This window comes from Chiroxiphia lanceolata, chromosome 2, assembly GCF_009829145.1.
Source record: "Chiroxiphia lanceolata isolate bChiLan1 chromosome 2, bChiLan1.pri, whole genome shotgun sequence".
In the NCBI taxonomy this organism is placed as follows: Eukaryota; Metazoa; Chordata; class Aves; order Passeriformes; family Pipridae; genus Chiroxiphia; species Chiroxiphia lanceolata.
The window spans coordinates 71,935,550-71,952,877 of NC_045638.1; the positions used below are offsets into that span (position 1 = coordinate 71,935,550).

Consider the following 17,328-nt stretch of genomic DNA (forward strand, 5'->3'; position numbering starts at 1 on the left):
TTACTTCTGCCATGAGCAAAACCTAAGCTTCCCTCTTTTCTCTGCTGAAACCCTTGGTAGAATTTGCAAGGCAGCACAGCCAGAGCAGTTGCAGTGCTTTGTTTGACTGACGCCACAAGCCGGAAAAATAAGGCAATTTTTAAAGCATTTTTTTTGAATGTGGAACTCTATGGGATAACACAGAGATGTGAGTGTCAGTCTTCAGTTGCCCAGGCCCAAGGCATCACCTCCCATGCCACAGACAGCATTCAAGACACTGAGTGCCATGAGCTGGGTGCTCTCTCAAAGGTTCCTTATTTCTCTTGTGGGAGCAAGGGAGCCAAACACAGAGAGGTATTTGCATGTATCCAATTCTGTCACCTCCATTTCCACCCCAAGACCGGGAGGTCCCCCCAGTCCAGGAGGGATCCAGCATGCCACTCACCCAGGCTACTGGATACAGCAGGTGAAAAGCATCTGCACAGATGCCGCAGGATGAACCGGAGCATGCAATCTGAAATTAAAACCCTGTGAAGCTTTTCCCCCCCTTTCTTTCATGTAGAAAAGGCAGGACACAAGATGTGCACTGAGCGGGAACAACAATGACCACCAGAACAGAAGAATCTTAATTGAGTTTAACACAGAGGCTGACAAAAGAGGCAAACAGCAGAGGAAACAATACTATACAATTCTCAGGACAATCAATCATTTATTAGTTTAAATACATGTTGTTGGTCAGCCTGCCAACTCTTGTGATTTTACGGTCAGCTTCATAACACCTGCTATTTTTTTCTTAAAGCCCCAGCTCCTTGAACCTGGCAACTCTCTGACATGTCTTTTTTTTTCTTTCATTCTCCTTTTTCCTGATTTTTTTTTTTGTCCACAGATAAAAAAACAACAGCACAATCAGGCTGCATCTTAAAACCAGAGAAACTAGAAAAACAATGCAAATGTACTGTGATCTGATTTAAAATAAAGATTTCAATTTTTTTTCAAGGTGATTTTGAGCATTTGGGGTTTGTTAATACTCTGCTTACTAGAATTTGGAGTAGTCCAAATCAATAGAAAGATTAGACTTGGCTTTTCAAGGGATACTGCTCAAGTCAAATTCATGCGTATTTTTTCCATTCGGGCCAGGTAAGCACCGCAAATAGTTATGGGTTTGATCTTGTCCCCCTCCAAGGACTGGGGCTTGGAGCACCACCAGCAGTGGTTCCCTGTCTGTGGCAGCTGGCAGGACCAGACCCTGCAGTGGAGGGGACATCCTCTGATCCCCAGCTCTGCAACCTGGTGCTGCACATCCCAAGTGTTTGAGGGAGATGCATAAGGGTTACAGCTAGGTCACAAGTACCCAACTCAAGGCATGTATCTATTCTCTCAATGTTGCCTCCAGGCGCCTCTCCTTACCCTGGAGTCCAAATAGATGAGGATTTCTGCAGCAGACTGAAGGAAGGCACAAGAATGCGAGCTCCGGAGCAAGCGACCGAGGAGATGTAAGATGCCTTTGCTTGCCTTGTGCACCACCCTCCATCCTGGCCTGCCTCGCAGATAATGTAGAGTCTCTGTAAAAGCACCCTGACCCAGCCTAAGGAAAAAAACTCAATCCTGCATCAGTATTTTCTTGTGTACCCCCCACCTTGGCCCCCTGGTCCTCCCACAGGGTAGGAGAGGGCAGGAGAGGACATGGACCTGAGCCCAGTGTACCACCAGCGCTGTGCTCCGAAGGGAGCTGAGCAAGGAGGAGGAGGAAGGTCATTCATTCCTCGCCAGGTTTAATATTTACTGACATGCACACAGATAAGTGCTGGAGGAATGTGACATTATTAACATCATCTTGACTTAGGAAGTGAAAACAGAAGCTTCCTTGCAATCCCTCGGGTAATGAGGGTCCACCCTTTCCTGTACGCAGTGTCTGATGGCAGAGGAAGGTGACAGGGACCCGCAGCCTCCCAGCCCACGTCGTCCGAGTCCTTCCACCATGACGTCGGCTGTTGCTCCCCACTCCCCTGCCTTCAGGTGCAGCCTCAAGCTGCTACTGCATGGCCAACACCTTTTTGGAGACCTAGGGGGGTCCAAATGAGATCGTGAGTTTGCAGCCCCTCTGCCCTGGAAGTGGGACAGAGCACCTTGCCCAGGGAGGCACATGCAGCACACTGAATATCCACCCCATGAAACAACTCACTGAGAAACATGAACATATCCCAGGTGTTTTACCTCTGGAGGTAAAACCAAATACATGTAGGTGTCTCGGTGCCTTTCTGAGTGCTATGTCGTGACTCTAAATAGCAACACTTACCAAAAAATAATTCTGGAAGAAGAAAAGGATGCAAGCCAGCCATGCCTATCTGGGATTATTGCCCATCGGCTAATTTTATTATCCTAGTGACCGTAGATAAGAACTTTCTTTTTTCTCTTCCACATATTTTATTGCAGGAAGGAAAGCTCAGCTTGACCAATACAAGGAAGTGACACGTTCATATAAGTCATCTTACGATGCCTTAACCTAAACATTGCCAGCTAATAGATGTTTAATATAAAGATTTAATGCTTAATTAGGAATGAAAAAAAGCAAGTATGACTAGCTGGCTAAATTATTCTTTTGATGTGGTCTTCCAGGGTCTTGCAGGAAGGTTTTATTTCTTTTTTTTTTTTGTGGAAAGTTTACTGTTTTACTTTTAGGAAGAGGCCTCCGTGGTGTTAGAGAGAATTTTTGTGAAGTCAGGCAGGTTCAGGAGTTAACTCTAACAAGCTGTCAGTGACTGCGCTGCCTTAGATCAAATTGAGCTGTAACCCTGCCATGTGCTCACTTTGCTTTTGTCCTCACAGTTACCAAATCATGCTGGACTGCTGGCAGAGCAATCCCAATGACAGGCCACGGTTCTCTGAGCTGGTGAAAAAGCTGGGTGACCTGCTGCAAGCAAATGTCCAGCAGGTACTAATGTCAAAACTGCGTGCTGTCGCCAGGGCAGGGGTGACTGGCCACATGGTCCCCGGAATAACACTTGTGTTTCTTGTTTGCATTTAGGAAGGCAAAGACTACATACCCCTCAGCACAATATTTACAACTGAAAGCGGGTTTCCCCGTGCATCTGACCCTTTGTGCAATGAAAATCTTTCTGTTACATGCTCAAGTTCTGGAAGCACTGAAAACATCAGGTGAGACAAGCAAGATAAAGACTGAGTTTTTTTGTTGGGGATGGTAGCTTGCTGTATAGCCTGTTTTGGATCTGGATGGGAGAAAACACTCAGATGTGTCCCATCAGCCACTGAACCACCCACTGGGCTGGGACAGCTCTTTGGAGTGTCCCTGCATAGGGGTACCTTCAAGTCACAGGGCTCAGGCACTGCGAGAGGGGCAGCTGTGTGCACTCCACAACTGGGGAGTGAGGTTTGGGTGGGGTCTGGTTAACTGGTCCCTTTTGTATGACCTGCCTCTGTGATAACTGGGAACTGCCCAAAGAAATGGAGACATATCCAGCACTTTCTGCTTATGCACTTCAACTCTCACTGAAAATTCTCCTGCTTTTCTTGTTGAACAGATACATAAACACTTTCAAAATAACTCCCCACCAGTGCATAAAGACATTTGAAGAGCTTCCCATCAAGGAAACACTTGTATTTAATGTAAGTGACTCCTGGGCCACATGGTGCACCATGTATTTCTTTTTATTTGTGTGAGAGATTTATACAGGGATAATCAAGACAGGGGGGTTACTGTTTTGCCAGCTCTACTGATATAAGGTGAAAGACTAGCCGTGCTTGCAACAAGATGTTATTCCACTGCTTTACAAATTACAACAGCATTTTCTTGTTGACCATGTCATAGGCTGCAAACACTCCTCTGATAAAAAGTGGTCAGTTTGAGTAGGTCTGCAAAGTACAGCTGCCAGAGTCCCACCTAAGTCCCACTGGTGGGATGCTTAAAAGATGCTTAAAATTCCCCAGATTTGTGTTTTCATCTGAATAGTAGTGCACAAATGAGAATTGTGAGTCACATTTTCATCAGAGGGCCCTGGTAGGAACAAATCCTGTTATCAGATGGACAAGATGGGGACATGTCAGCTAATGGGACACACATACAATCCTGGTAGGGGTGGGCATGGGTGAGAGGTTGGGGCAAGCTTTTGGTGACCCAGTTGTATGCATTAAGCAATAAGAGGTGGGAAAGGCACAGGTGGTCATCAAAGGATTGAACTACGGGATGGCCAGAACCTCACATTGCATGTAGACACTTTTCTTTTTGCACCCAGTATCTGCATTAAGAGCATGTGTTTGCTGGATTCCAAAGCAAGGGCAGTTTGGAAAGGCACCATTAAATACCTGGGCATTGCAGCCCCTCCAGTAGCACGGAGCTGCTGTCTCCTAGACCCCTTTCAGTATCAGCAACCAAAAGGCTGCTGGAAATCAGACCAAAAAGGAATTGAGTCCATTGTCAATTCTATAGTTAACACCTAATATGATTGCATCTTTCTTTTTTCTTCAAGGATTACCAAGCAGACAGTGGGATGGTTCTGGCTCCAGAAGAACTGAAACGCTTCACATGGACAGGCAGCAAGCAGAAACGGACACTCTTTGGGTCTGTATTTTATGTTCCCTTCTTCTTACGTTTTAGAGGGCAAAGAAGGATTCAAGGTCTTTGTGCTAAACTGTGCCTCATCAAAGTAGCTAAGGTGTCCCCAGTCCCTGCAAACACTCTTGGTGAGGTGTGTCCCACTTGGTTGAATCAGCAGTTGATCATCTCCCACACCTAACCCTCTATATTCCTTTGAGGAAACAAATAACCCTCAACCCCATTGATGCACATCAGCAATATGATTTATTAGCCACCAAAGCCTCAGCTTAATGCCAGGCTGGACAAGTGAGTGTCAGAGAGCACTAAACTAAGGTAAGAGGCAGGTAACTGTAGGAAATATGCTGTTGATAATGGAGGAGGAGGAATGCGCGGCTGTGGAGGATTTGCAGTTGTTTCTGCAAGTCCCCAAGGGCACCCCAGTTGGACAAGGACCTCTGGGCTTGTTTTTGCCCTTCTTTTCCATGACTCAGCTAAGCACAGCCCATTTAACACCCATGGGCTCAGGATGCTAAAGTGGTAACTTTACAATAGATGGATGTGAGGGCCTCACTTCTCTTCCTGCCTTTAAGCACTTGAATATATTGGCCATCTTCCTACACCTAATTCCTGACAGCTGCCCAAGCAGGGAACTAGGGCTGCCCTAAGAAATGAGTTGCACTGACATGAACTCTCTGCAAATGGGAAGTGTTTATTTTCTCAATGCCGGCACTCTATCAGTTCCCAGCCACTGCCAAGCTGGAAGTGTCCTGGTTTCAGCTCAGTGCTCTCACCCTGCCCAGAGACTGGTCAGACCCAATCCATCATTCATCTCATGCTGGCAGGAGGTCAAGGCCATCCTGCCATTCTGGCCATGCCAAACTTGTCAGCGACTTGTAATTGGGCAGGCTGAGAGGTGTAGCATTGTCTCGACGAACAATTGGAGCTGGCTGAAAAATGCAGTCAAGGCAGAGAGGACTCACTTTTAAGAAAAATTCCAGTGACTAAGAGGGCGTTGGTTGAAAGCGCAGAAATATGTGTATGGGAGCGTGCACACACACACAGCTGAAATACATGGCACGAGTAAGTGTGCCGCTGGCAGGAGACTGCACCACACGCAGGAGCACTGCTCATGCATGGTGAAGCCAGGGCAATAGAAGCCACTCCAAACAAATGCTGGGAAACCCTTCCTCCTGCCTTGACCTTTCAGAAAATAGGCTTGTAAGCAACTGTATGGTATTTCAGTTCTGTTCAGGCACACTGTCTTTGGAGGAGGCAGGTACCATAGAGCTTAGAATGTGTGTGGATATTACGGGGCTCCAAAGGATGCAATGATCCCTAGAAGCAGTTTAACTCATTTTTTCTCTGTGTAAACATGACATTTCTGAAGGCTGCTGTGAGCCACAGAGACAACATGGCAACCTTCCCCAATGACATTTATGAAACGCCTGTTTTCTTTGCATGGTACGGAATGCATGGAGTGTGGCCCAAACAGCCCTCCAGAAGTGCTTAAGGGGGCATTTTTAGCTGCTGAAGGAAAAAGGAATGCTTGGATAGGAAAAAAACTGAATTCAAGAGTGGTTGCTAGAACCTAAAACCTTGGGGAAACAGAGTGGTTGACTTAGGTCACACAAAGTCATCTGCCCTGCAAGCTAAACAAGTGGTACTGTAGTGCTGTGCCAGAAAGTATTCTCGTATGTGAATGCAGGCAGTGACCCTTTAGTCTGCACACATTCCTAAAAGTGAGAGCTTCCTAGCTAAGCATCCTTTACTTAGGCTAAATTGGAGCAGTAAATAAACGTCCCTAAACTTTGTACTGAGTAAGGCGGAGCCCAGAGTGGTTTGACACATCTGAACTCATCTAAGTAGATGCAGTCCTTCTTCTTCCCTTGCATCTCAAGCATCCTCCTCTGTGCTCCTGTGCTCTTCTGCTGACATTTCAGCTTGGCTTGTCTTGCAGGGAGCTGGTTCAGGTTGCTCAACAGCCCCAGAATAGTTCCTGAGTGAGCAGTAGCAGCTCACTGTCAGGGTAGCTGGTGCCAGCACCAGGCTGAGGAAGGGTTTCACCCCCCTTTTGGCAGTAGATGCCCTTCACTGCAATGCCCCAGAGCACTTGCCCTCACACTGTAAACCTCACACTGCAGTTTAGGACACAGATGCAGACAAAACACACTCGCAGCAGTGGGTGGGTCCTAAGGCAAGGCTGAGGGTGCTGTGGGCCTATGCAGGTTGGCCTGCCTTTTCCTAGGATCCCATGGTTCCCTGTTGTCCAGAGCAGAACAATTGGGCTCAGCATGTTTTTTTCACTGTTCATAGCATCTGAACTGACATTTAAGCCAGCCAGGTGGGGTGATGCTTTCAGACCAGCACAGGGGGAGGCGTGTCCTGGAGCATTGCATTGGAGGATTCAGACTTTGCAGGGCCACATCAGCCATCACAGGGCTGAAGAACTGCATAGGGTGGAAGGAGCCAAACCCAGTGCATCCTATCTGTTCCCAGAAGCACACTCGGGGTTTGTTTCAGAGGAAACTAATGAGTTGACTGCGGGAGAGAGCCAGTACGTGCAGCAGTGCTTACTCGGTGTGACCAATCCGAGAGCCAGGCCCAGAGGACAGCCTATCTGACAATGGAGGGGCACCCCATGGACCCCAGCAAGTCCCCTCCTCTTGGGCTTCCACTTCTCCTGCGTAGGAAAAGGTATTAATGCCAAAGCTCACTCTTGGTTTCACTATAGGAAAGAGCATCAGTCCAAATCCTGGTGAGCCCTCAGGCCAAGGTGGTGGCCAGGAACACAGAGAAGAAATCATTGCAATGTGTCTTGGACTTGCTAATGCCATTGAGATGAAAATGATATTGTGAACAGCATGAAGAGAAATAGATCTTTCCTAATGTAAGCCCTTGGGTAACAAGATCCCAATAGAAAGGTTTAGGGGCAGAGAAAGAATGGTGTGTGCTCCTTTACAGATGGAAAGAATCCCAACTGCAACCCTTTTCTAGCTTTTCAGTACTGGGGAAAAATCCCAATCCAAGTAAGCCAAAATCTTTGGGCTGAGGCAAACCCTTCAGCCAATGTAAATTTCTAAGCCAGAAAAACAGCAAGAACACCTCCTGTGAGCTGGAATAAGTGTCTCAAGAGCCACAGTCAGCCTCTAACCTCACTCTCGTCCTGGACATGTCAGGAAAGCAGCAGCAATTTCATCCAACAGACAATCCCAATTAAAGAGCTACTAAACACAGTTTCCAATTACATTTCTAGAATGGAAAGAAGATAGTCTACAGCTAGACAAGCCTTTTCGGACTGTAAACTCAGTCTCAAAATGAAGCCTGACTACAGATGCCAAAACCCTGTGGGCTCCCTTAAAGCTCTTCGTGGGAGTGCATGCCCAGTTACAGCAGTGCACTCAAGGTAAAATTAACAGATGCAGCTCTACTGATATAAAGGTTTAATAATTAAAGTAGAAGCCAAGTCTAGCTCACAAGAAAAGTCTCAGGACACAAAAGCCTGATGATGAATGAAAGGATCAAAGTGTGACAGTTTCAAGACTCATAACTTTGCACGCACACTCCACTTTTGCCAGCCCACTGCTCCCTAAGACTCACAATTACAATGTAAATCACAGAAACGTTTCTCTTTAAACCCATCACAAAAAGTCTATTGAGTCTGTGACTAACCTTGTCATATTTACAGAATTTATCCCAAGGGCAATACAAAACTATGGGATTTATCTGCAAGCCTTATCATGTGGGTTCCTCCTCATGAACTCCATCCATCTACAAATAAATGGAATGGGGTGGTCTTCTTGGAATTGGACCTTCCAATTTCCTATAGTAGGACAGAAGAGAGAGACCACTCCTTAAAAAGCACACAGGCTTGTGATTTAAAAATTTGAGAAACTGTGACATCTAAGAGAAACTGCTAGTTCTCCATTTCCTAAAGAGCAATGGACATGTGCTACCAGTACTTTTATTTAAAAACCTAACAGTGCAAATTAAAATGAAGAGCAAAACCCTGGGCTCTGAAAGCCTCAACAGATGTTTTGACTGTCTTCTCTGGAATTCAAGACTAGGGTTGCCAACGTTCCTGACCTTATAAACAGACAGGGCTGAATTGTCCATGAACTTCTAAAAATACAGGGGAAGGAATCTAATTTTAGGCATTGTGGTCCAACATGTTTACATTAGGATTTCACATGTAATCAGTGATGGAAAATGCTCTGGCTTGTCCTTTGTCTATGGATAAATCTTTGGTATCGAACTTCAATGGTGTGAAAATTCTCTTTGCCTTAACTTTATTATTGAAAGAGCCCTTTTAAGCACTGCAATCTCTTAATACGGGTGAGAAAGTGCTGTAAAACAAAGTGTCTTTAAGAGTGGCTTGGTTAAGAAGACATGAAACCCCTCTTTGTAAAGGGCATCTTATAAAAGGCAGCTTACAGGATAACTGTAAGGTCCTTTGGACAGGAAATCTCTAATTCAAACCAGCAGTTCATGTTAGCTGCCAAAAGAAGCCCAAGAGAGGAGATACCCAGACTTCATGCCCTTCCTCACAAACCCTGGCCGTTTATCTTAGGAATTCATCCCAGCATTAGGCTTTGGGAACACCTACATTAGTAGTTTTCTACTTTTGCCCCAAGGCTTGAGACTTTTCATTACTTCATTCCTGCTCAAAGAAATCCCAGTTCCCTTTGGAAGAACATTTAGGCACAGGTACCCTATGGGGATGCAGAGCCCAGCAGCAGAGATACCAGACACTCCCCCCTACTTTGCCCTGCAATGACGTTTCACTCGCCAGCATCTGCCACAGATGAGCCACCAGAGCTTAAGCTGAGCAATCATGTACTCCCTGCAAACACCAAGACTGATACAGTGAACACAAGCACCTTTAACAGTGATGTTCAGTCGCAGCCTCTCTGTTCAAAAGGGGACTCGGGGAACACAGGAGGGCTCCTTCATTCCTCTGTTCCATACTCCCACTGAGTGAGCCCATCAGCATCAATGCCCTCCTCATCATGTCAGAATAAACAAAGCTGCTTCTTGTGACCTGGCTTTGCTCAAGTCATTAAACCAAATGCCTTTACAAGTTAAGTAAGCTCACAGTGACACTGCTCTCTTACAGCATTAAAGGTGCCAGCAGGAGCAAGGAGTCAGTGCTTTCTGGAATAACCAAGCCAAGAAGCTTCTGCAGTTTCAGCTGTGACCATCTCAGTGACTCCAAGCAAAGATATACCTATGGTAATGCAGTGCTGGAGAAAATGAAAGCCAGCCATTCTCCGCCTCCTGAATATAACTCTGTTGTCCATTATTCTCAAACACCTGTTTAAGTCCTTCTAGGCCAAGATCTAAATATGCATTTAATCCAAAAAGGTTCTTATGAAAAACTGTCAGTTTAAGAACTTTGACCCAAATTATGTTAATTATTATAAAATTTAGAAGGTTATCATTGGCTTAATCACAGTGATCTGCTTTTCTACAGATCACAACAAATGTATACAAAATACAGCAACATACTATTGCTTAGGCCTCGACTTTCCCAAATGCTCAAAACCAACAGCTGCTAAAAATGCCCCATGCTTCTGCATCCAGGAAAACCTGGATGGCCATTTATTACACAGAAAACTAGTTCACTGTTTGGTTCCTGGTAGCAGAATGGCATTTCATGCTCTTGTCCCCAAGCCTCTGCTCAGGCCCAGGTGCAGCACTGCTGTCCCAGTCAGGAGAGGCAGCTGGGAGCCCTAGAGAGCCAGGAGCCTGCATCAGGCACTAAGGCATTTGCATCCTATTGCTGGGTTATGTGTAGTGCTGGAAAATAAAAGGATTCTTTAACAAGGCAGAAACAAGAAACAGACCACAAGCTACATTTTCAATGAAAACTACTTTGAGAAACGAGGGAAGGCTGATGCTCTGGGGAAGCCAAATAGGCTATCTGGGAATGGGGCATTAGATGGATCTTACTACTTCAGATGGCACATGTGGTAGGGAGCCTTTGCGAGGTAAGAATTTAAAATGTCTTGCTAAACACAATGGGCAAAGACAGAGGAGAACTAAGACCAGAGCCAGGGCTGCAACAAGAGGGAATACATAGCAATTCAGTTTGGATAAGCCTGCTGTAATCAAGTAAATATTCTTGAAGTTTTGCACTTTGTTAATATGCCAACACGCACAAACTGGAACCAAACCACAAACTAGATATGTTAAAGCCAAGCTCTGTCCACAAAAACCTTGTGGACCTTCTAACACTGCACTGATTGTATTTTATTTATGGGAATCTGTCTGAAAAGACAGGATGGCTACTAAACTGCATATACTTTAAATTAATTCATTGCTAGAGAGTTTGAAGAGATCAGTTAGAAATTACAAGACAATCTCCCTGTAAAGTTAGGGCAGTTTTTCTATGAAGAGTTAAATTTCCATGTTAGTTACCACTATATATGTACAGGAATAAAAATGTATCATTTTTTTGCAACAGACTTTGGTATAGCATCTCAGAACATGAGTGTTCTTTGCTAAAGAAGCATTAGGATGCACCCATTCCCTTTCACCTTTGAATGCAATACTAAAATGAGAGTTGGCCATTTAACACAGTAGCACTGATATCTTCAAATCAATTACTGCCCAATCTCAGCTTCTCATGGTCCACTAAAAATATATATTAACTCAAATGCTACATGTTATATGGTCTTGACCTCTTAGAATTCAGCTTAAGAGCTGTGAATGTAACCCACTAACAAACAAAGGCAAATGACCTTTTGCATATTTACAAATAAAAATTATCTTAGATATGCAAATAAAATAAATATGTACCACTACTTCTAAGCTAAGTATCAATTCCAGATCTTCCTGGCCAAGAGATCATCAGTTTTAAGTATCTATTGCACTGTCTCTTGCTGGCAAAGTATATTTGACCTTGATCAAAACAAAAGTTTAAGAACTGTTTCCTAACTTGAATTGAACAAAAACAGTTACAGAATGATGCATCTCAAAGGAAGCGTTTGCACAATGTAAATATATAATTATGCTTTTTGTGCATAAATATTTAAGAAAACTGGATTACAAAGATTACTTTTATATGAACCTCCTAAGTGTCTTCAGATGTGAATAACTCCTATTTTGTCTTGCATTTTCTGTCTTCATATAATGTATTTCACTGCTAAATTCATATAATAAAGTTTGCTTTTGAAAGAATTCAGGAGTTCTGTCAGTGTCAAAGTCTGCTGTGGCAGATGACTTAGCACTGGGCAGCACAAACATCTGGCACAAAATCCATCCAACATGCCAGTTTTGTGAGCAAACCAGAATGTGGAGTAACTCAGAAGGCACACTTCTCACACAGCAAAGCAGACACAGTGAGAGACTTGAACTGCTCCCTGTGTGAGGGACATCCTCTAGGTTCAGCATATTTAAGAAGTGCTCACTGCTGCCTAGAGGCAAAAATTCAACTCTGCCTCTGGAAGAGGTGAGGTTTCATGGTTGGGGAACACTAAGCAGCCCATGAACAAACATCCACTCAACCACCCACCATGTTCCTTCTGCAGCCAGAAGATCCACAACAGACAAAAGGACACCAAACAGAGCTAAGGTGTCTCCAACAAAGCCTGTTCCAAAACTACTGTGACATCAGGTAGTACCTCAGGCCTGGACAGATGCTTTCTCTTCTTCAGAGAATCTCCACATCCCCACCTCATCCATGTGAAGTGATGGAAGGAAATGGAGATGAAACTTTATTTGTGAAAGCAGAATATAGTAGGATTGCCTACTGCCACAGGAGTTGTGTAACTGCTGCTGCACATTACTAAGGAGGAAACTGGAGACTAGATATGTGCATCAATCAAGCTTATTGAAGCTTATATAATAACAATTTAAGGGACAATAAACTCCATGTTAGATATATGCAGGGGGTACTGGCAATTTCACATATATTGCACAAAATTTCATGTTCCATAAGCATGGTCAGGATTGGATGGATACAGGAGATTTTATCCCACCAGCAAATCATCTAACCATTGCTGGTTAAAAATACAGAAAAAATAATTTTGGGAAGTGAAGCTGCCATGACTCCATATGCAAATTCTCAGAGAAATTAATATACATTGTTATTGGGGGGAAAAAGCTCAATAAACATGGAAGTAAGGGTACTTGAGCAGAGTTTTCAAAATTAGGGCTTATCTAATAAAGAAGACCCCATTCAACTGAAGCAGATGGGATTTGACTTGGAAATTAAGGAAATATGCATGAGTACAATTTAGTCAACAGCATCTGTACGTTGTAAAACATCTGATACACTTTAAGTGGCAAACACTGAACACAATATGTGACTCTTAATGGTTGAAACTCTGCATTGCAAACAGAATGAAATACAATTCCGGCACCAAAGTTGAAAAGCCCTCTATCCAACTTCAGAACTTCACATTGTCAAAATAAGGCCACATTACTTCTGGTATTCTTTATTAAAAATACTGCTGTACACATGAACAATGAAAACAGGATTAAAGATGAGTAACACATATTGGGATCATGACATTAGAACTTAACATACTGGTGCTTTTTAGGGGAAGCAGTTGACACCTGAATTACCGAAACAAGGGCAAATCAAAAATACATAGGTACCCTCAACAAAATATTTACAATATAGTAAATACGGCAACAGAATTTAAAACAGGTACAAAAATTAAAATGACCAACATCATATGATTTTAAAGGTTGTCCCTTCTGTGCTTTTAGCTGTAAAAATTTGGAAGGTCAGAAATAAATTTCCCATCTGGGAGGGCACATCCTGGTGACTCTTCTTTTAAATACAGATACACAGTTCTTCCTATGACTGCATCGAACTACAACTTTAGGACAACCTTCTAAATGGAATTAAAATGGGGTAGAAGGGCTCTCCCCAAAAAAATACCCAAGCTGAACTTCAGACTGTTCAAATCATTCCCAAATACGGATCAAATAAAATAAATAGAAAACAAAGCTCAACTTCTTTTTTATTTTATGTATTACCTGACACCAAATATCTTCTGGCTGACATTATGTACGAAAACTTATTAGCTGTCTACCTTTTTATTTTAAACCAAGTCCTGAGGTTACTAGGGGCTGAAGCAAACTGACATTATGCAAATACACACAGGTTTGCAATTTAGACATGTCTTGCAGAGGGTGTGCTGGTCTAAAAAGGATGAGAATTCAAGCCCTATTTTACCCCTGCCTTACACTTCCACAAAATATTGGTCCACAAATTAAATTTTCAAAGGTTCCCAAACCCCACAACTGAACAGATGATCCCCTTTCATTTTCAAAGAAAACAATACTGGAAAAAACCTCAGCCCGCTTATAAATTAAGCATTCCATATTTCTTCTAGAATACAAGTACTTCTTTTTTGTACAAAAGAATTACAATATGATTTGTCAAAAAACATAGAAAAGACAGCTGCTCTTCCTCAAATACATGAGCTAATGATAAAAGACTGTTTTGCATGTTCACTTTTCAAAGTTCCTGTTCCTTTTATATTAAAAAGAACATTCTGGCAACTGTTATCGTTTGAATATTAAACATCGTGTTCCTTTTAAAATTGCAACAATCATCGATTTTTAAACTCATCAACTGATGCTACCTAATGTGGATTCAACCACATTTTCTAACATGTGTAAAGCATGTCCCTAGTCTTCAAAGCTTTCGATGTGAAGAGAGTTGCTTTTTTCTTGATGCAAGTCTCAAGGCGGAGAATCATTTTAAAGCTTATAAAAGTGGACAGAGAAATATTAAAAACTTCTCTGAAAACTACAAATATTGAGAATTATTAAAATTGATGTCAGTAACATCAGTTGCAAGTGCTTAGAGTCTGTCCTGACCTTTTGAGTTTCCACATTTTCTTCATGGTGAGCACCCAGTGCTATTAAAACATTCAGTGCTGGGAAAGGATAGATACAGTCTTCACTACTGCTTTAAGAAAGGAAATTCCTACGTATTTGGCAGTCTTCAGTATCAAAGTGTAGGTGTTTAACTAGAAATCCCATAAATACCCAAGTTTGGAGACAACTGCATGTCCAAATATTAGAAAGGTAATTGAGGAGGAAAATTCCAGACTTTTGAGACTGAATTACTTCAGGAATATTCATGTGTTGAGTATTATCAAAAGTAATATTACTTTGGGCTAAGCAGTGACTGCAAAGGCACAGCAGATCATTATCCCTCCAGATTCAGGCCGTAAAACTTGAAAAGCTCTTGATGCCAGACAACTGCTGTGTTTAGTTAATCTTCTTTTAACAGTGTCTTTGTATCTGTATCCAGTGTAGCGTACCATAATAAAGCTGTGGTTCAAAGAACAGAACTTTATACAAAAATTATACTGTAAATAACCTAAAGTAATACACTCCTGAAACTTCAGGCATTTAAACAATTTCTTTTAAAAAAAAAATCTATTAAAAAAATTGCATAAATGTAAATGCTTCTGACTACCAGGAAAACGTACAAACAGTTTTTAAAAGGCGCTGGTTGTGTTTAGAGCAAGTTTGATATGCTCCTTAAATTATAGATGTTTCCCATTATGCTATTTTCGTCACTTTGCTTAGACAAAGTTTAAATCAAATGACAGGGGACTTTCTTTCCTTTTTTGTCTATTCATCAATACTTCACTTGACTGGTTTTAAAAAGTTTTGCCTTCTCACATTTCTTTGAGCTAACAGTGGGTGGCATACAGAGCTTGCATACAACACACTTTTACAGAGGTTATGAACTAAATGGTCATTAATAGAACACAATTTCTATTAAATGATTTACCTGGTCCTTTATGCTATTCTGGGTGCAAATAATATCAAAAATGAATAAATTTTGCTATATCTTCCGTGACAAAAATGTATTCCAGAAATGTCCTTGCAAAGAGTTTCCCTTAAAGTATACAATGTGGCAAAACTTCAGAGATCAGAAAAGTCTTAAAAAAATTAAAATTAGTGCATATACAAGTGGAAAAAATAAAAGTAGGAACATCATGCACCTGATGTGTTCCTTAATCTAAAATAAATTCTTCACAGATAAAGCCTCCAATGGCAGCCTTAGCTCTAGGATAAGTGAAACATTCTTCCCTTCAAGTAACAGTGTACCTGACTGAAGTGCAAGCAGCTTTGCTCATCTCCTGTTTGTTTCCCAAATGTGAAATGAGATGACAACAACAATTCAGCTGTAGTGCAATTTGCTATTGGTTAAGTTCCTCAGCAATGTCCTGCATGCTTTCAGCAAATACTACAACTGACCATTTGCGGCTGCAATCAGTTCTTGAAAAGTATTTTCAAAGCAGCGCTTTAAATCGCTGTAAGTTACCACAAGTACACTCTTCTCATCTCTGGAAATGAGGCTTATTTTTTCTGGCACACCAGCATCTAACTGTAACAAGAATGCAAAAGATAAAATAAAAGAAGTGTGAAAGAAATGGCAAAACATTTCCCCAACAACAAAAGCAATCAATTTCTTGGCAAGTACACTGTTATGGTGCAGTTCAAATATGCTAACAGCACAGAACGGAAGGATCTGAATTGCACCACAACAATGTTCTTGCCAAAAAATCGAGACATTCTGGTCTTAACCTGATGGACATTCTAGACCTTAGGACTAGATTACCATTGTTTTCTTCCCTTTCCACAAGGCAAATAATCCTGCAATGCTATCCCCTTCCCTGTGCGGAAGCAAAATTTTCATACAGCTCCTGAAGAACAAAACTACGTTTGACATTACATTTACACATAAGATCCACAAGCCTCCATGTAGGGTAGGTAAATTACTTCTTGCCCAGTCTAAAATGAGATAATGGATGGATCAGCCCCAGGTAGTCTGAAAACTGGTAGAAACCCGAACCTCACATTTTTAGCAGCACCGAAAGCAAACTAGTTCCTATATTTCCTATGATGTATGCTATATTTCACCCCTTAGGAAAAAAAGTTACCTTGGTATAATCCATAATCAAATAGATAATTTGCTGTTGAAGATTAAAGTTTGTTCCACATTTGTTTTCATGTTTTATTCTGACTTCTCAAATTCAATATGTACTTTAGAGATCTACCATTAAATCCTAATTTGGAACAGAGGAATATCCTACTTCACAAGCTGAAGCCCCTTACAATACTGTATCTTATGTTCTCCTCACTTTGCAATTAATGTTCACCAATGGAGAACTGTCAGACTCAGTTATAAAGCAAAACTTTTGTAGCTCTGTTTTAGTTGATATGTTGATATTTCCAAATACTTAACACTACAAACTTTCTTGTTCCAATACAGAAAGTGGGGCAGAGACAAGTTGATATGACACTATCGACCCAATCTTTGGAAATACAACCTGAGCGGGTTCAAATATATGTATTATAATGTTCTAATAGCAAAACAATTAAATTTGTCACCAAGATGTTCCACTAGCTGCTGTCTGGAGCAACACAGCAAGTTAGCAATTTCTTGTATTTGTCTTTTAAAGTAATGTTATGAACATAACCTTAAAAGCTGGAACCTCCACATTTTAAAGCTCCTGCTTTGTGAACAGTTTCAGAAGGACAAAAGCAAGCCAATTAGCTTCTAATTTTTGTAGAGTAGGATAAAACCACCACTGTCTTCCACCATCCATCACAAAATATTAACACTATCAAGGTGTTTTATGAAATATTGTTCACTGTTCATTCCCATTATCATCATACAATAAATCAGTGAAGTACCTTAATGTAGGATAGGGAAGATCTGTATTAAGAAAGCCACACAGCTAACTAGAAACATCAATATTTATGGCTTTCTTTCTTTCCTCCTGTGGAGGCATAAATCAGTATCTCAGCTGAAA

At 41.9% G+C, this 17,328-nt stretch overlaps 2 protein-coding genes and 1 long non-coding RNA gene across 6 annotated transcripts in view; 1 reads left to right on the forward strand and 2 right to left on the reverse strand.

Annotated features, from left to right (window-relative positions):
* FLT1 (fms related receptor tyrosine kinase 1) overlaps nt 1-11,710 on the forward strand; it is a 111,396-nt gene extending 99,686 nt beyond the window's left edge. Inside the window, exons 25-30 of the mRNA XM_032681035.1 lie at nt 1,373-1,472; nt 2,806-2,911; nt 3,005-3,135; nt 3,519-3,603; nt 4,464-4,555; nt 9,645-11,710. Of these exons, the coding sequence (XP_032536926.1) occupies nt 1,373-1,472; nt 2,806-2,911; nt 3,005-3,135; nt 3,519-3,603; nt 4,464-4,555; nt 9,645-9,849 (719 nt within the window). The 3' untranslated portion in view covers nt 9,850-11,710. The remainder of the gene's footprint in view (nt 1-1,372; nt 1,473-2,805; nt 2,912-3,004; nt 3,136-3,518; nt 3,604-4,463; nt 4,556-9,644) is intronic.
* On the reverse strand, nt 858-12,161 carry LOC116783466. Of its 2 annotated transcripts, XR_004355698.1 has the most exons (4): nt 12,045-12,161; nt 8,201-8,351; nt 4,300-4,373; nt 858-2,041 (listed from the first exon to the last, which is right to left on the reverse strand). It is a non-coding gene; the product is annotated as an uncharacterized LOC116783466 (long non-coding RNA). The 2 variants fall into 2 exon arrangements; XR_004355697.1 differs by lacking the exon at nt 8,201-8,351 and having other exon boundaries at nt 4,300-4,376.
* Nucleotides 12,162-12,953: 792 nt separating this feature from the next.
* PAN3 (poly(A) specific ribonuclease subunit PAN3) overlaps nt 12,954-17,328 on the reverse strand; it is an 81,212-nt gene continuing 76,837 nt past the window's right edge. The window contains exon 20 of one of the 3 annotated variants that reach the window (XM_032681036.1): nt 12,954-15,896. In XM_032681036.1, the coding sequence (XP_032536927.1) occupies nt 15,756-15,896 (141 nt within the window). In that variant the 3' untranslated portion in view covers nt 12,954-15,755. The remainder of the gene's footprint in view (nt 15,897-17,328) is intronic. The other 2 variants (XM_032681037.1, XR_004355696.1) reach the window with 2 other exon arrangements.